Source organism: Octodon degus, unplaced genomic scaffold, assembly GCF_000260255.1.
Source record: "Octodon degus isolate 3935 unplaced genomic scaffold, OctDeg1.0 scaffold00237, whole genome shotgun sequence".
Lineage (NCBI taxonomy): Eukaryota > Metazoa > Chordata > Mammalia > Rodentia > Octodontidae > Octodon > Octodon degus.
In genome coordinates, this window is record NW_004524813.1 from 1623621 (window position 1) to 1646437 (window position 22817).

Below are 22817 nucleotides of genomic sequence, written 5' to 3' on the forward strand. Positions count from 1 at the left end.
TCAGCGGTCCTCCTGTTTCAGCCTCCCCAGTGCTGGGATCACAGGCCTGGGCCCCACGCCCAGACTCTGGCTCTGGTTCAGCATGCCCAAGGGTGAGGGCAGGGCCAGTGCAGCTTGTGGTACCCAGGACCCAACCCTGGTCCATGTGCTTGCCTCAGCAGGCACTTAGTCCACTGAGCTATCTCTCCGGCCCTCTGATATGATTTCAATTTGCAAACCCCTTCCTTGCTAATATCAGCACGAGCTTGGGCAGGTTCTGACACCTGCTCGGGTGCAGCTTCCTTCAGCCATAGCACAGAGCTGCAACGGTCACATTACACAGCTGTTTACGTGGACCGCACATCACAGGAAATCGCTAATTATCCTTATCACATGTATGTATTTTGTAATATGTAATGACAATCTCAGGCATAGAGAGCTATAAAGTCTTAATATTTTAGATTGAATAGACTTGAAAATAAAGATGACCATACAAACAATGAGTGGGTCCGGCCAGACAGCTTAGTGGATTAAAGTGCCTGCTTAGGCAGACACAGGGACCAGGGTTGGATCCCTGGTGTACCGTGCCGGCCCCACCCTGGGGTCACGCTGAGACAGTGCCTGAGACTGGCCGGTGGCACAGGCCTGTAATCCCAGCACCTAAAATTAGGAGGATCAGTACTAGTTGGATCTCTTCAGTGAGACCCTGCAGACTCTGTACTAACCACAAAAAAAAAATAAAACAAATAATGAGAAAAGTATAAAGAACTTCTGACAGTTCATTATAAGAGAGCAGAAGGTTAGAGAAAAGTAAAAGCATAATTTTGCTTAGGCAAATGTAGCAAATTACATAATGTGTGTGATTGTTGAAAATGTAATTTTTGGTCCAGTTAGTATGTGAGGATCGTAGAATTCGTTTTCCTCCCCACAAAATGAAAATGTGAATGAACTAGAGAAATCAACAGCTCTTTTTAGACCAGCGAGGTCTAAAAAGAATAACCACCAAAGAACCAGAATATCCACCATTCTTAAAGTTTGAGAAACATAGACAAATGCCAAGAATGACAGCTTAGGGCTGGAACACACCAATAACAGTTACTGGCGGAATCCGTGCCAGGATGGGAAGTTAAGCTGTAAGTGCACTTTCCTGGTGACTCAGTCCGAACGCTCCAACGCAGCGGATACGTCCAGGCGATACGGTGCTGGGGGCTGCTCGCTTGCCTGCATTCTGCTTCTGAGAGCTCTACCAGGTCCTCACAATAAATGTCAAAGAAAAGCTGTACTTGTGAAAGAGGAGGAAAAGAAACACTCTGCAATACACCACAGCCTTCTGTTCGTCCTACCTGGTCTCAGGGGATAAGCGTTCTACCAGAGCCCAACCGTTGGCTGTCAGTAGGGCCCAACAGACTGAGGGGAGTAAGTGGCAAGGCCCCGCTGCCTGCAGCACCCTGTCCCGCCTCGCAGGGGCAGGCGAGGACACCCAGAGGCGCAGGAAAGCCTGGGGACAGGGTCAGCAGAAGCGGAGGCCTAGGACACGCACCAGAGCACTCCCCTCCCGACGCTGAATCACTAATTACTGAAAGCCGTTCACTAAACTTCCTCATACTCAGTACATCTGTCTAATTTTCAACCACTTTGTCAGGCATATTAAATGCCAAAAAAAAAAAGCTTGAAAAGACCAAACAAACATTAAAAGCAAAGTCAGTGATAGTAATAATGCTAGAATAATTTGAACATAATTTTTAAAAAACTGAATAATATGCTATGAGATTTATTTTGAAAGTAGGACGTGTGTCAAAACATCTGAATAATATAAACAGAAAAGAAAATTCTAAGAATCAAAGGACACCTTGAGAATTAAAAAAATGCTAAAATGGAAAACAATGGATCTGATGAGCGCATGAGGAAGGTAGACACAGCTACGGAAGAGTCTCTCCGGGCTTTGTGTTGTGTTAATTTCAAACTTTCAAAACTAAAAAGGGAAGAAAATAAGACTAGAAGACGGTCACACTCAAAAAGGTTCATGGTAAAAAAAAAAAAAAGCTGTATAAAGTTTGTATGACAAAAAAGCAATAATTATAAGGAAATTAAGAAAGTGCAGGATAAATGTCAGAAAAACCCTACACCTATTGCATTGTATTCAAATTACAGAATATAAAAAAAAAATGAGAATTTATGGAATAAAACCCAGAAACACAAAACGCTTAATTTATGGGGGAAATGATACAAATATATTCAACTGTTCAGAAAACAGGAAAATGAGAGTAGTGTAGAATGAAATATATAAAATCTTGAGAGAGGAAAAGTAAAATGTGAAAAGGAAAACCCAACACTGAAAACTTTGTAACACTAAAAATTAACGTTGAAGAAAATAGTTCCACAAATGAAAGCTGAGGAAATTTGTTACTTAAATCCACCCTCATGAAATGGTGAAAGGAATTCTTCAGAGAGAAGGAAAGTGATACAGTTCAGAAACCTAAAGCTATAGAAAGCATCAAAAGGCACAGAAAGAGGCTACCTTGGATGACACCCCTTGGAGGTACAGGATGCCTCATATTCCACGTCACTGTGTCCCCTTTTCTCATTGCCTGTGGTGCCACAGAAGGTCCCCTGGCAGTCATGAGCCACCCTCGACTGACCAGCACTGCTATGGGGGCAAGCGCCAGAAAGGAATGGTCCCAAGAGGCAAGCTTCGCAGTGCGTCAGTCCACACCTCGGGACTTCATCTGGCCACCTTCCACTAGGCTTCGCTGTCCCATGGCAGGGGACATTCACTTGTGTGTGGTTCTTTTAATTTTTCGTAAGACAGAAAACAAATGGAAAAACCTAAATGCAAGAATTATGTTTCTTTTCTTTACTAGAGAATTGCTTTTGGTGAACATTTTAATGTTGGTAAACTGGCTTCCAGGCTCATTTCTAGAGCAAAATTCAAATTCAGCAACTATTGTATTATGTGGATTTAGTGACAGCAAAGCTTAACTGTCAATCAGACCGAATGAAGTGACACTTGGAGAGAGGATCTGTCATGGGATAGAGGCACTCACGTGTGCACTACCCACCGACATCCATAGTCGGATGTGCTGCTGGAGGTGGAGGAGGGACAGGAGCTGGGCGGCTGGGGTTGGGGCAGGCCTTGGGAGAGCAAATCCCTCCTGATGCCGCCGTTCCCTTGTGTTCCGCTTACTGCTTGCCAGAAGAGCGCGGCTTTGCTCTTCCACACCCCTCAGGCACGATGTTTCTGCCTTAGAGCTGGTTGATTATGAACTAATATTTTTTAAACTATGAATATAAATAAAATTTCCCTCCTTAAAGTTGTGGATGCTGAGAATTGTGTCCTAGTATGGGGAGAAATGACACATACAGAAGATTCCCCCAGACAGTGGGGTCATTGTGATCACACCCGACTGTTACGGTGAATATCGGGTTGTCCCTCCAACACTTCATATGCTCATAGGTGGGGCTTTGGGGAGGCGACTGGAACGTGGACATGCCACACTCCTCAGTGGATTAATTGCTGATGAATCTACAGCTACCCTTGACTTGGGACGTGAAACCTGTTGGCTGAGGTGGGTCACTAGGGGTGCAGCCTCACTTGGTCTCTTCCACTACTCTCCTTTTTGATACATCTTTTTCTGGCTGTCATGGCATGAGCTATTTTTCCTCTGCCGTGCAGGGCCGCCTGACTATGGACTCAAACTGGCACAAATTAAACCTTTCCTTTAATTTGTGCATGTTGGATATTGTGTCTCTACAACAAGAAATTAATAGGAACAATACAGAAAATTGCTAGCAGAGATTTGGGCCACTGGTATGATTGTACCTGACAAAGTGGCTCCCAGTCTTATGGCTGGTTTGCAGGAAACGCTTGGAGTGGTTTGGAGGGAGCAGCCCCGGAAGCGCTCCATGCTGTGAGCAGACCCTGATGAGCTATTCCCACTGATTCAGCAGACTGGAATGCTAAGGGGATGCAGACAGTAAAGGCTGCCCTTAAGATTTTAGACAGGAGCGCAGACTCTGTGGGGACACGGAGACCAAGCAAGTTACAGTCTGACAAAGAATTTATCTACATTCTGTGCCTGGCTAGAGCCTGAGGGAGGCTGTGTTTAAGGGTGGTAAACTAATAGATCTGGTGGGGGAAGTTTCCATGCAGCTGAACGTTCAAGCTACTAGTTTCTTTTCGTTCGATGTACAGTGAACAACAGGAGCAGAAAAACAGAGCAGAAAAATTTGAATAGCTCACATCTCGGCCAGAGAAGAAGCGTATGCAAGCTGAGGCCAAAGGAGGCAGGCTTGTTGAACAGATGCATACTTGTACAAAACCACGTACTCTGAACCTGGACAAGAAGAACTATGCCTTCAAGACATATCACAAGAACAACTAGTATCTGCTAAAGGGGCAAAATTGTAAACTTTTCATTTCAGAGAGACTCTGGGCTTCTGCTCAGAAGATATTCAGCGGATTGGTCCTCTAGGACTCGTTCCACTGTGCTCACCCATCGACATATGGAGAGGCTGGTGCAGGCGGGTCCCAAGAGCAGGCCGGCGGCAGAGCGCGGAGCCGTCTGCATCACGGTGCTGGGTCTTACAAAGCCCGGAGCGCTAGCGGACAGCTGGCTGCGGCGCTAGGTCCATCACCACTGGCTGGCATGATGCTGCATGTTCTCCTGAATTTATGATAAATTGCATGCATTTCATCTGTGTTCTGTTGACTAAGTCATTAAATCTAACTTCCAATACTGTGAGATTCATATATGAGTTCAGTACAATAATGTAAAAGAAGGTATGCTTTACCATGAATACATTGAAGACAAACTTTTAAATCTTCTTGGTAATCAAACATGAAAAGCAGCTTAGATAAAAAAAATTTCTCACTGAAATCTTATTACACATCAAAGTAAAAGATGACATTACTATTTCTGACAAATTGATGGGGTGCTCAAATCAAGTTGTCAACAAGAAGCACAGTATTTATTATATGTAATTTTAGGTCTAAAATAGTGTAACAAAATTATTATGAAATGATATAGTAATAATCAGGTTTATTCAAGTATAATTACCTTTATTAACCAATATGTGGCAATTAAAAGAGCTGCTTATCTTTTTAATTATGGTATCAAAACCTTGAAAAAACCACACAGCTATTAAATTTTGAGAAGTTATCAAACATAATTACTGAAGTTCAAAGAAAAGAAAATAGGGTTTTAATTATGAAATTCCTTTCTGTACTCAAAAGCCTGTTATTTTCTGGTTCAGTGCATTTGCTCCCTAACAGCGAAGTTAACATTAAGTCATATACTCTTATGTGGTGTGTTCACTGCTGGGTGACATAAACAGGCACAATCTGTAATGGCTATTAGAATTTTGAATATCATATTTAACTAAAGGTCTTATTACTCCTACTTTATGTTATCCTTTCATTTATAACGCTCTACAATGGTTAAAATTAAATCAAGTAAGTAAAATATAAAAAAAGCACGAAACAGACACAAGAAGTTAACGTTTCAAAAACATCTATATAGTTTTACATATTTTTTCAGAATATAAGAATAATTTTGGATATGCATTCTCCAATTTATTTCTGTAAAATACTACTACATATATTCCCTCTGTGTGTTGGCTTGTTTTAATTATCATTAAAATCACCGTCTCATTTCTGGGAGTCTTACAAAAGTGAAACTAACCCTTCAGCTTTTTCAGAGTAAGATTCAGGCTTACCCAGCAGTTAATTATTCGGAGCCACAGAAAAGACAAAGCGTAGGCCTATACTTAATGGAAGTGAAAACGCTTCTTCCTTATTAACTTGGAACGCTTTCTGTGCTACAGAAAAATGTCTCATTTATGCACATTCTTCCACTGATTTTTATGGTAACTTTGCTAGATCACATATTAACTTAGTGAATTACACTGACAGATAAAAACAAGAGTCCCAAGGTTTTTAACTATGTTTGAATTATGCGACACAGAATTCTTAACTTTACACAGCAAGAACACAGTGTGAAAACTTAATGAACGCCGATTCCCAAATTTTCTGATGTATTTACTTCTAAAACTAATCTTCAACCATGTATGCAACTACAAGCTTCAACCGTTAAGCTTCAGACATATAGTCAATTTTACTTTATTTCCAATATGTCAGCAGTGTCATGTTACCTATATTTTGAGCATCCTTCCAGTTTTCAAGAGAGCCGTTCATTCCTATGAGTTTAAATTACTATGTTAAATGAAAGGATCCAGCACGCCATTAATTGTTCAAGTGAGGTCAACGAGTTTTTAGTTTTTACTTTTACTCGGATCTGAGACGTGCAGTATTTAGATCAAGTAACACCCCGAAATTCTGCTCTGCACTCTATAATTCAGCCCTGACCACAGCCTTGTCTTCTACGGTCCTCCCTTCCAGCCTCAGGCGTGCTTCTCAGCATTACCAGAACTGCCTCTATTCATTCAGCATTACAGAGCCCTGCTGTGCAGGAGCTGCAGCACACCCGTGCACCTTCACACCTTCGCGCCTTTGTGCCGGCCTCGCCTTTTGCCCAGAAGCTGACTTGTTCAGATGATATGTGTCACAGTTTATAGAACAGGAGGTGATATTTTCCTTCTCACTTCCCATTTTCTATCACAGAATTAATCCTTTCTTTTAATATTCTTTCACAAAACTACATGTTTGTGTAGTAAGGATGCCACAAACCAATTCTTCAGGCTAGAATATCTACGATAAGCCTACTAACAGGGCACATGGCACAGAGAAATATAAAATATAATATTGTTAAATGAAATTCTGTACATTGTTTTTAAAATAAATTATTCCTTAAATTCTGATACAAGAAAAATATTTCAGAAAGTTAATAGATTCTATTTTCACCTTTGGAAGACTGAAATTATGTTATTGGTTCAGGATTATTCACCCATCTTTCCAGGTTTACTAAGAAGAGATGCACAACTCTTAGTTAAGAGGCCAGGGATGACTTCGCTCCCAGGCACACTGTGAATTCCTACTCCCGTAGCCCCAACAGTGAGACGCTACTGCCAAGTGGCTCTTAATGTGGGAAGGAGGGAGCCAGGGGAGAGAGGGACACAGACCGACCTAGGGCAATACACATTACATTTCTTACACTTTACGTAGCACTTCATAGCTCTAGTCTTTACATCAAGATGATATTTTCAACTCAAATTTATTCCTACGAGACTCATTTTTGACAGAAACATCAGATAAACTTCCTATCACTGATATATTTCTGATGTATGTACTTCTAAAACTAATCTTCAACCATATATGCAACTACAAGCTTCAACCGTAAGCTTCAGACACATAGTCAGTGCCTTTTAGTGACTAGTATCTTGCCTTGTCTTTTAGTGACCAGTGCCTCTTAGTGACTAGTACCTTGCCTTTTAGTGACTAGTACCTTGTCTTTTAGTGACTAGTACCTTGTCTTTTAGTGACTAGTACCTTGTCTTAGCCTATAAATAGCATTAAGCAAAACTCCATTTTTACAAATAGTTAATCCTCTTCATTACAAGGAAAATATAAATACTTTTTTTTCAGTTGTCTTTTTCTTAGCATTAGAATTAGGGTGTCTGCATCCTGTCCTCTGAATAACTACTGCGAAGACAGTGTTTCAGTTACTGTAACTGTTCTACTCACCTGTTTTGAAGCTGTTTCATTGCCATTTTTTTTCTCATTAAAATGAATAAGAAATAAAAACAAGAATCAGGTTATATAGATCATCCAACTGTATTCTAACAATGGTCTATGTATTCCAATTTTAAAATATTATTTCTGTTAATAATTTTCATATATGTTACTTGGAGAAAATCTAAAATAATGTAGCTCATGCTAGTAATGTTTTAATCTAAGTATGTATTTAATCTGCTTTTCACTGCCTGAATCCATGTGTTAGTTTCCATAATCTCATTTCCTGGGTCATCAGGCTTTATTCTTACACAGTAGAATCTTAGAAAAGTTAAAAAGCAACTTGCTATGAAGTCACCATCCATAAGTATTCTAGAGGAGGGCATGTTGAGCCAAGGACATGTATTGTGCTACTTCCTAGCGACCTAGTGGACATTATTTCACATCTCTGAGTTTCAGTTTTTATATCTAGAAATTAGGATGCTTTATTTGATATATAAGTCTCCTGTTAGTAAGATATTTGAAGCCATGTCCAATACATGATAAATATTCACTAAGTTTTTAATCATGTTTTTACTTTATTCTTTCTTTTATATTCTAATATAATCTTCTCTGTACCTCTTTTTTTCTCTTTTTCACAATCATAATCTTAATATGCAGTATCCAAACTGTGTAGTTTATGCTACCATTATGTTTATCAAGGGGAGAAGAACTGAAGCAGTCAAATATAACACAAAACTGAAAAGTGCTCCCCGAGGCACCAGTCATCTCACCATGGGATCCACCCCTCACCACTCGGCTATCGGCACGATAAAACACCACGTATCTGTTGGTATTTTATGTTATTTTTCCTTTTATAACTGTGATTCTCCTTCTAGGAAACGGAGGTAGGACATCCCTCAGAGGGCCATTGCAGAAATAGAATGTGAGACACTTGGGCCAAGAGCCTGTCACACAGAATCTTGGGGAGTAAGGGCCGCTTGCTCCAACACTTCTGCCCTCTGCCCATAACATCCTAAAAGTAATGGAACATTTAGGCAGAAATCAAAACAAGGCTGATGGCTGCAATTTCATCCGTGCTGGTCATTCTGCCTTCCCTGGCGACCAGTTTTCTCTGAAATGAAGCCTGATAAAGCTGACTACGATGAGGAGAAGAGGGCGTAACATTTTTTCCACAGATGATTCTTGGCTATGAGACATGAAGCCAGCAGCGACCATTTTTGTCCTTTTTTCAGTAAATGAAAAACAAAAGTTCCAAACTATCCAATTATAAAGTACTTACTGAAATATATATATATATATATTCTCAGGGCATATAGAACTTGAAAGAGTGTACTACGTAAGAGGTTCACTCATTTCTCAAGGATAACTATGCCTTAATACACACAATATTGGTGTTTATTAATTTTCATAGAAAAAGAGGATGAAGATAAAATCACAATCTTACTTTAAAAGGTGGTTTTTCAGAGACAGTTTAATGAGAAATCTATTTGAGACAAAGAAAATTAATAATAAAAATCACAAAATGTAAAATAAATCTAAAGCAAATAAAGTGTTGACAAGAGCAGGAATCAATTCCTCACAGGAGTTGCAGTTAAAAATATCCATTTATCAAACAATTTTTATGTAAAATATTAAAATCAAACAATAATATCAGAAGATTCTAAAAAAATAAAATTATATCTTGAGTCTAATTTCCAAATTTCAATTTCAAGATGTAATAGAAGAAGAAATGTAGATAATATCAACACAGAATATAAGAAAATGCAATTCCCAAGAAAAAAGGGAAAGTAGGCAGGGCAGCAAACATCTGACTCCCTAACTATTCTGTTTAAATAGAAAAAAAATCCACTAAGTAAAACTCATCAAAAATATTCCTTTCTTTTTAACTTGATATAAGAAGTAGAATGTAAAAAAAAAATTCAGAAAAGATAAAACCTAAAAATCCAAGTGCAACAAGCACAGGTGCAAAGTCACTGGCAAACTGTACTCTGCAAATTACACACTGCTGTACATCTTCCAAAGCAGCCATCAACCTAAACACAAACACAAAGAATCTTTGCGCCAAGTTAAAATACTGGTTAATTAGAGTCATATTTTATTAAAAACCAAACGGTTAGTATTTGTACAATGTACTGATAAAACTATTTTATTTCTGCTAATTCACATAGGATTACCATATATAACATTTATACAGAAGAGTATCTTGATATTACACATAGAAATTTATTTCTGGGGCTGGGAGATAGCTCAGCAGAATAAGCATCTGCCTGGCGAAGTGCAATGTCCTGAGTTTGATCTCTGGTACCACCAAAAAAAAAAAAAAAAATAAAAATGTGCATGGGTAGAATTATAACGTTACTAAGTATAACACACAATAACACAACAATTACTATAACAGAGAAGCAAGCAGGGTATTTACATATAATTCCCTTCAGCTCATCATTTAATTACAGGTTCATCTTTCTGATGAGACTTAAAGTTCACAGCACCGCTGCTATGAAGGAGAAGCAAATGTGCACTCCGCACTTAGCTCACGCCCCAGTGAGCGAGCAAGGGTGAGACGCTGAGCGCTTCTCAGCTTACCCCATTGAACGGGTAGGTCTTCCAGCCAAGCTCCCCCAGCACAGCAGTCGTATCAAGCAGCACAACTGGAAGTAAACAGATAAAGCTGGCATGAATTTCTCAACTTAAATATATTCAAGTTATTTAAATCATTAATATCAACTGTGCTTACTATTGTTTATCACAATAAACAAAGGTTGTAGCCTTCAAAAATTTTCATATATATGAAATGTAAGTGCAGAATGACAATATTAAGTCACGACGAAATGCCTGGTGATGAGTTCATTTTAGATGCATTTAGTGTTTATTTGTTTTTTATTTTTGGTGCTAGAGATCGATTCCGGACACCACGCTTGCCAGGCAGGCGCCAATCCTACTGAGCTCCCTCCCCGATTCACATACAGGATGAACAAAGCTAAGTAAACTAAATGACTAAATAATAGAATTTAAGCAGTAATTTCTATTAGCTGAATTTTTTAAGTAAGGTTTATTTTTAAATGAGGAAATATACAACTTTGCTTATTTTCCTATTTTAATGTATAGCCTTTTTATGCCCCATTAACAAGCCACATTTAAAAGGTTTGTAATTAAGTGCATATAAGTGGACAGACAGCGAAGGATGAAAGACGCCTTTTGTGAACAAAATGCTGTGCTCAGGGACAGACGGCACTACGCACGGAATAGCCAGCAGGCACTCGCTCAAAGACGGGAAACAGAAGCGACGCCACGTTCTTTCACCAACCTAGAGCGACCACCACCTGGTCAAAAAGTCAGCTACACAAACAACAAAAACACACTATTAAATGCTGAAACAGACAACTGTAAAATACACTTGCCGTTAAGCCAGGCTAAGGTTGAAGGGCAGATCAGAAACCACGAAGAACGACATCCGAGCTAAGCCCGGCCAAGACGGTCTCCCATCTGATGAGGTTACTGACAAACCGATAGAGATGGGTGGACAAACAATTTTAAAAGAGTTCCCTCTAAAAAATAAGCACACTGTAAATAAATTCTCAGTCTCTGGAGCGTGAAATAGGAGCAAGGTTTACTTTGCAAAAGCGGGAAGATGGAAACAAACCTGGAAAGACAGAGAGAAACTAGGCATCTGTGCTGTCTCCGGGAGACACAGGCGGGGCCGGGATCCAGCGGCGCTGCGCTCTGCGGCAGGCAGGCAGGCAGGCAGGCGGGGAAGGCGGGCGCCCGGGACAGCGCCGGCCGCCTGGCCTACGGGAGGGCTCCTGAAGTCGGGCTTTGCTAGCTCTACCTCTGCTGTCTGCTCCTGTGTCTACTCCAAAAGAATTTTGTGGTTCTCCTTAGCTGAACCACTACAGCATGCTTCACTGACATGGTGTAAGAGATGCACCCAGTGTCACATTTCTGGGGTGAACTTTGTAGACACACTGTTGAATATTCAACTGCGGAAATCTCATCTATACTTTCTAAAGTAAATTCCAGGTAGAAAATTCTCAAACACATTTTGAGAGAAAACATTTCTAAAACCCTCATATACTCATCAGCAAGTTTTATTAAATAATAACTTGTGTTCAATTGATTTCATCTGCATCTGTTCTCACAGTGCAAGACATTCTTTTTGAAGCAAATTCCAGTAGTCAAATTGTTCAATCTGTAAAACTGTCAGCATTTGTGTCAAAATAAAGCCTTCCAGCCAGGAGTGGTGGCGTATGCCTGGAATCCCCACACGTGGGAGGCGGAGGCACAAGGACCTTTGTGAGTTCAAGACCAGCCTGGGATTCAAAATGAGCTCAACGCCTGCACTGCATAGTGAGAGCCTTTCTCAAAAAGACAATAAATGAATAAATAAATAAATAAATAAATAAATAAATTTTTTTAGAACTACATCTTAGTACATTAACATAGACAGAAATTACTTATCAAATATTTTTAATATTTTGTTAACATTCTCACAGAAATTAAAAGTGAAATGCTGCTCTACATTACAGTGGGCTTACTTTTTAATTTTTCCATTGTGTTTTTCAGCTAGACTAAAATGAGTTCAACATTTTAAAGGTGTATTTTTATGACTTGTGACGAAACCCCACATCCTTGTAAGCCCTGGCTACAATCAAGATATAAAATATTTTTAATAGCCCCTAAATATTTCCTGTTAACCTCACCAGTGACTGCTGGGGAGACAGCTCAGCAGCATAAGCTCCTGCATAGAAAGCACAAGGTTCTTGGTTCCATCTCTGGTACCAAAAAAATAAATAAAAAAAAATCCTCAGTAGGCCCCATTTTTCCTTCCCTTCATCAGGCAAGTACTAATTAATTTCCTCCCCGATAGCTATGATGTTGCCAAAATATCAAATGAAGATACCATCTGCCACGTAGTCCCTTGAGCTTAGCACCGCAGATTTTAGCACAATGCATCTGAGGTCCACCTTTACTGCCTTTCAAGTACCAGCAATCACATTATACTGCTGAAAATTATTTCACTTTATGGAATAAGTTAGCTGATGAACATATGGACCACCTAACGTGTATGCAAATAAAACTCACTTTACAGTACATGACGAATGCCTTCACTCTCCCTCAAAAGCACTTTCTTCCCTGCTGGGCACACTCATCCCATCACTCTTAGCACTTTCGGAATCACTATCAGAAGTCCCCTCGTGTGAGCAGTGTGCTTGCGCTGTCACGACTACCTAGATCTCCCAAAACACTGCAAAATGTGCGCCTGCACAGCCATCGTGACATCGGGGAGACCCCGACCTGCCCGCTGGCCCGATCTGATGGCGAAGCGGTTCGAGCACACGGCAACGTCCTCATGAGCCTGACTTGCCAGGGCGCGGCGCTGGGCAGCAGCCCTTGCCTACCTCCTCTTACTCTTGCAGAGACACTCACGAAGGAGGACTTGCAGAACTGTTTCAGAAAATGGCAGACAGGATGGGATCAGTGTGCTCAAAGTGGGGGAGAGGATATTTTAAGGGACATTAATGGCAATGTGTCTTTTACTATAATTTCTTTAAATATTCACACTATGTTTTTCAATCATTCCTTGTACATAAAGCTATCGTAAACTTTCGTTTCATGGGTTTTATATGAACTTAATGGTTTTGTTATTCCAGGGGAAGTAATTAGGATTGTGATACAAGTAATGTATGAAAAAAACGCTTAATTTTTAAAACTATATGTCAAAATGGATTCCTAAAAGGTTATGGAATGTTATGTTCCCAATAATTGGTAGCTTCTCCACATATCAGGCCTGACTACTGTCTTGTATTTTAAACTCTTCAGAACAGGGTGTGTCACACAGAATCTCAATATTTTAATATGTGTTTTCCATAATGAAAAATAAATCATTTTCAATATTTACAATTTCCTAGGAAAACAAAATAACCATAGTGTACTATATGAGGCACCACCAAACAGCTTCACCATTTATTGTATTTTCTTTAAATCAGTAGGTGTGCTGATCAGATTCAGGATTTTAAAAATTAATTAATTATTTGGTACAGGGTCCTGCTATGCAGTCAGACTCCCAGTGATCCTCCTGTCTCAGCCTCCTCAGGGTTGGTATTGCAGGCATGAGCCACCACAGCCAGTTTCAGCGACCAGCCCAGTGCAGGGCCAGCTTGGAATACAGTACGAGGGATCAAATCTGTGTCCTTTCTCTTGCCAGGCAGGCCCTTAGACTGCCTAGCTATCTCTCTGGCCCCAGATTCAAGTTTGATCTATTTTAATTTTTATATTTTTGCCAGTCATTTTATATTTTAATATTTTATATTTTATATTTTTTCACTGGTGGTCTTCTTTTCTAATTTTTAAAGAGAGTACAAATTAGAATTAAACTAAAAAAACAAGTGACACACAATTTCACTTAACAAAGTAATATGAATCTCACAGTACTTGTAATTATACATGGGTTTTTCTTCCAACCAGTTATTCATATTACCAGATACCTGCATGTAAAATTAGAGGAAAAAATACAAATGTATAAAACAGAAAAAGTACAAACAGTTGAAAACCTGAAACCAAACAAATTAAAGCATTAATTTCTAATTCCATGGACCAGCAGAAATACACAGTACAGTTGTCCAAACCATCCTGCTTACATACATAGATCTACCTCTTTCCCCCACTCCCTCTCCTGTCCTTCTCCTCAACTCAGTAACCCTTTCCTTTTGAATAAGCTCATTCCATGTTCCCAGTAACTATTGTACCCTTCAGATTCTATTTTTCTTTTTGAGGTTCTCACACTTAAGGAGACAATACGATGTTTGCACATGAAAGTCTGATTTATTTCACTTAAGAGTATGTTCTCTAGTTGTATCCATTTATTGACAAAAAGACTCAAAATTTATCATGTTTTATAGCTGAATGATACTCCATTGTATAAAAATACCACTTCTTTATCCATTCTTCAGTTGATGGGCATCTGGGTCATTTCCAGGATGCAGCTGTGACAAATCATGCTGCTGTCATCATGGGTGCACGTATATCATGTGGTATGCGTTAATCATGGGTGCACACATGTCAATGTAATATGATATTTTCAGTTCTTCTGGAAAAATGCCCAGGAGGGGAATATCTGGCTCGAATGGGGCCTCCAATCCCAGCTTTTGAAGGACTCTCCACACTGATATCCACAGTGGCTGTCCCAGTCTGCACTTCCACCAACATGCAGGAGGGTTCCTTCTCTTTCACAGCCCCTCCAGCATTTGTTACTGGCTGACTTCTTGATGTCAGCCATTCTTCCTGGGGTGGGATGGATTCTCAGTGGTGTTTTAACTTGCACTTCTCGAATGACCAGTGATGTTGAACATCTTTTCACATATTTACTTGCCATTTATGTTTCTTCCTCTGAGAAATGTATATTCATTTCAAATGCCCATTTTTGGGCGTTTGAATCTGGGGGAACTGATTTTCTAAAATTCTGTCTATGTTCTAGATAGAAGGCCTTGGTTCGAGGACAGTGGGCTATAATTTTTTCCGAGTTTATAGGGTTTTTTTTTTGTTTTGTTTTTTGTTCTGTTGGAGATTTTTATATCTTAATATCTAAAAATTAGATATCAGTGTCCACAGGGACAAAACTCAAGCAGCTGCAAAGAAATTTTTAAGGCCTGCACTGGGAAAAAATAAGTGGAACATACATGAGGGTAGTGATTAAAAGACTGACACACTCAAAATACGCTCCAATTCACACATTCCAAATGTTACTAAACACCTTGTGGTAGCTTCTACAGCATGTTAGGAAAACATTACTTTTGAAACTGGTAAGGAGGGCCGTCCGGAGGGCTCAGCAGACTAAAGCTCCTGCTTCGGCAGAGGACAGCTGCCAGTTCGATCCCCAGCCTGCCGTGCCAGCCCAACCCCCTGGGCAAGCTGAGACTGCGATTGAGGCTGAGTGTGGTGGCACACACGCTGTAATCCCAGCTCTTGGGGGTCTGAAAATAGGAGAATCACTACGAGTGCGAACTAGGTAGTGAGACCCTGTACACTCTGTATGCCCTGTAGACCATGGCCTAAATCCATAGTAAATACATAAATAAATAAAACTTGGTAAAGAAAGTGGAAAAAATAAAACATCTAATTTGCTTTTTCTATATAAACTATGTCTGCTTAAACTACTTCTGCTTAAAACTAGCTCATGAAGGACGTATCTTTTATTGAAGTGTTCTAGCTAATCAATGAAGAATAAGCAAATGAAGGTCGCCATCTGCTCCTCCTAATGAATTAATGCATTTTGCTAACCATTTTTCATGGCTGCTAACATCAGAAAAAGAAATAAAAGGAGAAATAAAGGGCCACAGCTTTTCAAAGGCTTTCTTTATAGTTTAATTTACTTCATAGTAACATACAATTAAAAAGCCTAGTAACTGTACTAATGGATAGAGTACATGAAGAGTAAAATACAGTAAATATATGTACACACACACACACACACACACACACACACACACACACGGATATCTGGGCTCCTTCAGTGAAACAAATAATTGTGCACATTAGAGGAAAGCCTGAGTGCATTATTGTAAGAACTATGAAAAGTCAAATTTTCTTTTGCTATTGAATAGAAGTTCATTTGTAGTTGTGTGGTAAAGCATTCCAGAGAATTCCGAAGTCCTTACGATCAGTATGTACCTCGGTTACTCAAAAACTAGATGTTAACTAGGAGTGAATTTTTACTTTTGAAATACTTCGTTAATAGCCTAGTCAGAGGTGAAAATGACAACATTAATTCTCAAACACTGTCCCCAGGAGTATCTATACGCTTTTTCTTCACCAAAATACTCTATCATTGTTTCCATTTTAAACAAATCATTATGAAGTCAGTATGTTCAAGAAACAAAGCTCCGCTGTGTTCACTTCAGTACTAGTCCCAATAGCCAAGCAATAAAGCACGATGAACTGGGTCAGATAAAATTTTTTAAAGAACAAGGTTTATTAATAAGATGTTGTACACATATACAAATACTCCTCGGCTGTAAGAAATGATGCAGTGTCATCTGGCAACACAGGTAGAATGAAACAAGCCAGGTATAGAAAGACAGGTACTGCATGGACTTACTCATCTCTGGAATCACAAACACCAATCTCATTCAAGTTGAGAATAAAACAGGGGTTACCAGAGGCCATAGCAGTATGCGAGAGGAGGAATGTGGAAAGGGTGATTATAAATAGGCACCACAATACAGTTAGACACCAGAAAGGACTCGTGATGTGTCACTGCATAGTACGGTGACCACAGAGGCCAACAGCACCTTATACATTTGAAAAGGCTGAAAAAGGGGTTTTCAATAATTTTGCTCTAAATGACAATTTTAATGGCATCAATTTGTTGAATCTGATTTAAAGATTAAATGATATACTCACATATTACATGCTAGGGGTTGGGGAGAGAGCTCAGCAGTCTAAGCGAATGCCTGGCAAGAGCAAAGACCCAGGTTTGATACCTGGTACCATATGCTGTGGCCGCCCTGCACTGAGCTGGCCACCAAAACTGGACATGATGGCACACGCCTGTAATTCCAGCACTGTGGAAGCGGAGACAGGAGGGTCACTACGAGTCCAAGCTGCATAGTTAGACCCTGTACCAAATTACTATATGTAAGATTAATATATATATGCATATGTATATGTATATGTATATATATTACAAGTGAGAAGCTTGATACATATGTGTTTTTCTGTATAAATTAAAATACACTTAAAATAAATATTTATAAAAGTTGAAAAACATATTTGTATTTTATCATCTTACCCTTTACAAAAAAATGATTTTTCTTTATTTTGGTAAGAATCTAAATTTCCTTTATTGTCTATACACACTGCACTCCATATTTATAATCATTAATAAACCTTGTTCTTTAAAAAACATCTAAGGTATAAATGATATAAAAGAGACTGCATAATGTACACAATTTGGTGTTTGTACACTCATGTACATCCATTCAGCCATCACCACAGTTGAAATCATAAACGTATTTACCTACTCCAAATGTTTTCTCATTTGTAGAGCTTATGTTTGTTTTCTGTTTTCAGGTGCTTTTTGTGCTTTAGAAAGACACTTGACATTAGTGATAGCCACAGCAAAATTTTAAAGTACATATACTGCGTTGCTAACTTAGGCTTTACAAGATGTACAACAGATTTCCAGAATTTATTTACTGTGCATAATTGAGACTTGGTTTCACTGATCAGAAACTCTTCTCCTTGTTCGCCTGCCAACACTCATGTATTCATTTGTCTGTTGATGACATTTAATTTGTTTTCTCATCTTCTTTATTGTGAATAATGTGGCACAGAACACGAAGTGCAGATATCTATTTAAGATCCTGATTTAAATTCTCTTGAATACACATCCTGAAACGGAATAGCTAGATCACATGGTGGGTCTATATTTTTCGGAGCCACTCAGTACTGTCTTCCATGATAGCTGCACCGATTAACACCCCACCAAGCCCTGAAGAGGGCTTGTCCTTCTCCTTCCTATTGCTCCCACCACTTGGTAACTCCGAAGTTTTGCCTGCAGCTGTCCTAGCAGGGGTGATCCGGCGCTGCAGTGCCTCTGCAGTGCGTCAATCTGGGGCTTGGCAGTGCTGAGGGCCTTTGCATCGCCACGCTGGTCAACTGCATATACTCTTCACAAAATGTTCACCGAAGAACTGCACCCACTACTTAGTCAGGTTGTACGTTTCCATCTTTGAGTGTCACCCTCCCATACTGCAGATGGCAGAACGCAGGCTGAAAGAGGTCACATAATTGTCCTTGAGACCACAAAGTAATATATTTGGATTTCAACAAAGGAGACTGAGCTTAGTTACCATGTTTGGAAACTTTGAAAAAGTGTCTGTTGTTTTTCCTATCATTTTAAGACCAATACAAAACCTTTTTTACTGTCTCTTCTTTTTACTTCTACAGATGAAGAGAAGCATGACCATTGCTTTTTAAGATTTTAAGTCTTCAGAAGTCTGAATCTAAATTTCTCATCAATGTCTCATATAGACTATGCAAAGATATTACCTACAAATGATATTTAAATAAGGAGCTTGAGCCATGGGGATAGCTCAGTTGTGTAAGCCACTTTCTTAGGCAAGTGCACAGGGACTGTGGTTCGATCCCAGGCACCACATGCCACTTCAGCCCCGCCCCCAAGGTGGGCTGAGCTGGCCACAAAAAAAAAAAAAAAGGAGCTTACTAGAAAAAGTATTCCAGCCATGCCGGCCCTACCCCCGGGCATCCTGAGACAAGAATTGAGACTGGGCGTGGTGGCGTGCCACTGTAATCCCAGTTCTTAAACAGAGGGATCACTAAGAGTCCAATCTAGTAGTGAGACCCTGAACACCCTGTAGACCCTTCCCCGATCCAAAAAACAAGTATTCCAATTATTGGCTATGAATTTGTATTTATCAATTTCCTTTTCATCAGTTGTACATAGAAATTAATGTTAACTACTTAATTGATTATATAATACCATTCTCTAGTATTCAGCTATAAAATGAGTATTCACTTTAAAAAATAAGAAAATGTGTATGTACTTACAACAACGCAGATGCTTACGAAGAATTATTCTTTTGATTTCTAAGTATCTCCAAAAACAATTAAGAAACAATCTGATTGATTTATTTTCTTAAATACTATTAACTTTTAAAAATTCCTAAACATAAAATTTCAAATTTGCATTTCAGACAAGTACTTTGATATTAAAATAAAACTATTTTGAGATTTTTGATTACCACTACCTGTGATGTCTTTTAATTTTCCTTCTGTGGCGTGTATGAAACCCCCACAAAGTCAAGTCTGCCAGACGCACTAATTATGTAGAAGCCAGCAGGGTGAGGGCTCCTCCTGCTGGTCTGAAACAGAAGTCGCCCAGGCCCCGCCAGACGCACAATCCCTGCACGCCCAGATGCAGATGTCACTGACTTTAGCTTCAGTGAAAAACTCAGTGCCTTTTCATCTTAAATTTAATAGCAACATTTTAAATAGTAACCCTAACATTATTTTTTAAAAACATAGCTGAAAATATAACTACTTCTGCATACAATAAATATGAGAATTAAGCAAAATAAAAAGTTGATTGTATCAAAATAAAAATGTGACAGTACATACTTTACGTAATAGGCTACATCATGGACACAATGCTTGGAAACTGCATACAATTTTCCTACTACCTTCTAGAAAAAATTGCCAACATATTTCTTTTTGAAAATATCTTTCAATTCATTGTTTTCTTTAAGCATTCTTTTAGCAGTAATCAGATAACATCATTGTGTCCTAAAAGCCAACAACTAAATATTATTTCTTTTAAGTAGAAATCCTTGATAACATTGTTTATATATGAAACAACGTGTACCTGTTATCAATGAGGTGCACATTCTTGTCTTTGAATAATTGATTAAATGGTCATCCTCTTAATAAACTTAAGGGATGTTAGTTTTAGGATAATGTGTCCTTTTATGGCATATAACAGCTCATCCTTATTGAAATGGAACAAAAGTAGGTGATACTTTACTTATATGCTATTTTGGAAAATGAAGTGAGGTAATAAATTAACCCAAGACAGTATTACTTAAGATTAATTTTGTTTTAAAATTCAAATTAGTGGCATGTGAATGGATTCCTAAAATTCTGCCATATTTTTAACAGTTCGAAAATCATAAACACATGTTCAGGAAATTTTCCTTAACATAAATTTTTTGTAAAGTAATTCAGATAAGAGCTTCTAAAACCCAGCAGAGTTTATACTCCATTGGGTAACAACAAACATTTCACAACCAGTAAGCTGGGTAACAATTCAGTTCTAGAGGCTTCTCCTAGACTCTCAGTCAAGTGACCATAATACACCCTACCATTTATCAGAGCTGGACAAAGGAAACACATTTAGGTATCAAGAACAGATAAAATCAAAGAAAACCTGTAATTATTGAGATATCAACAAATGTTCTTTGTACATTGAATTGTAAATAGTCTGAGTTTTTGTTGTTTATATGCTTTAAACTTTTAGGGTGTCAAATTCACTAATTCACTGTGACAAACTTTCACATGTTTGATTGGCAAAAACATAAGATTACTTTCAGGTCATTGTATTCTGTACAAGTATCTATCTTCACATTTAGAATTATTATTTAGTTGCATGCAAATGCAACATATACTATTTAACCCTAGGAAGTGTCTATGTGTATTGATATTATTTTTACAATAATATCTTCCAAAAAGGATCACTCCCCTCTTAAAACTAATGAAAGCAGATTTGTCTATAACATAAAATCAAAATTTGTTCACTGGCTGTACTGATAGCATTTTATTTTGTTGTAGCTATTCCTGTTTTCTTAGTTCTTTAGGTTCCTTTTTTTAAATATATGTTATATGAATGATAAAGAAGGGTAACTAACTTAAATTCTGAGAATTTGAAAACATTGTTTTAGAAGATAAGTTACTGAGGACACAGTAAGGATAAAAAACTTTCTCCAATAAGACAGAAAAACATCAAGTCCTGCAGTGTGGATCCCATACCATCAGCTGTCCACTTCCTAGAAAATAATACCGCTTTTGTAGGGCATGTTTCTGTCCTCTCAGCAAAATAAACCATCTCATTTTAGTTCTGGTGGAAAAATAAACAAAAAAGATCAGAGGGTTTTGATACTACCTTAAAAAAATAGCCGAACAAGCAAACTACAGAATGCCGTACTTGAACTTACATTTGGGACTAACTCAGTGAGAACACTGCCAGCACGCCGAAGACGTGCCTGCTCGACGGCGGCAACGGCCACGACGCCCGTCCCAGCGAGGATCAGGGAGTCATGTTCTACGCACGCACCTGGCGACCTTCACCCTCACTACGCCTTCGCATTTCTATCCAAGCACCTCCGTGTCGTTTTGTTGCGTGACACTTTTAGCTGGCCCCCTTTCTAGTCCTTCCCGTAACTTGTCATCACCAGCACCAAGCACAGAGGCCGCAGGAGAAGCAGGTGTGGATGTGCTCTGCCCAGGCCGACTCAGCTCCTTGTTCACACCTGGGTGTGTTCCTGCGGCTACTTCTCAGTGTGTTTATCAAGCTACCTAGAAGCCATGACTTTCTACCAAGGTATTCGGTTATTTCTGTGGCTATAAAGTAAGATAATGAGGACTGGCCAAATAGCTCAGCAGATTGAAGCACCTGCAAGCAGGCGCAGGGGCTGAGGGCTCGGTCCCTGAGCCTGCCATGCTGGCCCTGCCCCTGGGGCACACTGAGACTGCAACTGAGACTGGGCGTGGTGGTGCGCACCTGTAATCCCAGCTCTTGGGAGGCTGTAAACAGACGGATCGCTATGCGTCCCATCTAGTAGTGAGACCCTGAATACCCTCTCTTGGAGTTGTAATTGACAAAGTAGTCCCCAACTAAAATAAAGTCAACACAAAGATTTGCTTTTGTGTACAGAAAGGCCTGTAAAGGGTCACACATTTTCTCTGCTCCACGGAGTGCAATGGTGCCCAAGCTGCTCCTTCTCAGTCCAAGTACCGTGCATCTAACCAGTCCCTCTCTTATTGTCCCACGCCCTGAAACATCTACTACATAAGGAAAATAACTGAAATAGTACATTGATATGCTTTTGATTACTCCTCCATATTTCCTCTACTTTATTTATTCATGCACTTATTCAATCAAATTAAATGTAAATTGCTAATGGTATCTTTTGGATAACAGCAACTTGGGACTATTTCATGCTGTCCCTAAAACTAAAATACTTAAGTATCGTTTCATAGAAATACGCTGGATGGTAATTCCTAAAGCTGCAACTTGTATCAGGCCTCAAGAAGTTATTCAGTGTTCAGATTACGTCCTCCACCTCCACCTGGGGTTCTGGATTTGATTCCAACAATCTTTTCTGTATAACCTTGGTCAGACATAATTCTTATGCCAACACCTGAGTCACTGTAGTCTAAAATGAACAACTTGAGTTTGAGCGTCTGCCCTCCCCTCGCTAGCACCAGGTTATAATCTTGTTAGCCTCCTTACTTGGTTAAAATAACTATGTATAAAAGACTAATAATCAAAAGTTTGCATACGGCCCAGTCTGGTGGCATATGGCTGTTATCCTAGAAGTTTGGGATGTAGAAGCAGGAATATCTCAAATCTAAGACCCAACAGAGAAATTCAATGAGGCCTGGTCTCCAATATATTTATTTATTTATTTATTTATTT

The 22817-nt window shown here is 39.1% G+C and overlaps 1 protein-coding gene across 1 annotated transcript in view; it reads right to left on the minus strand.

The window, feature by feature from the left end:
* Positions 1-22817, minus strand: part of LOC101565073 (ephrin type-A receptor 6) — a 1186195-nt gene that overhangs the window by 1098496 nt on the left and 64882 nt on the right. The window contains 1 exon segment of the mRNA XM_012512596.2: positions 10193-10257. Coding sequence (XP_012368050.1) covers positions 10193-10257 — 65 coding nt within the window.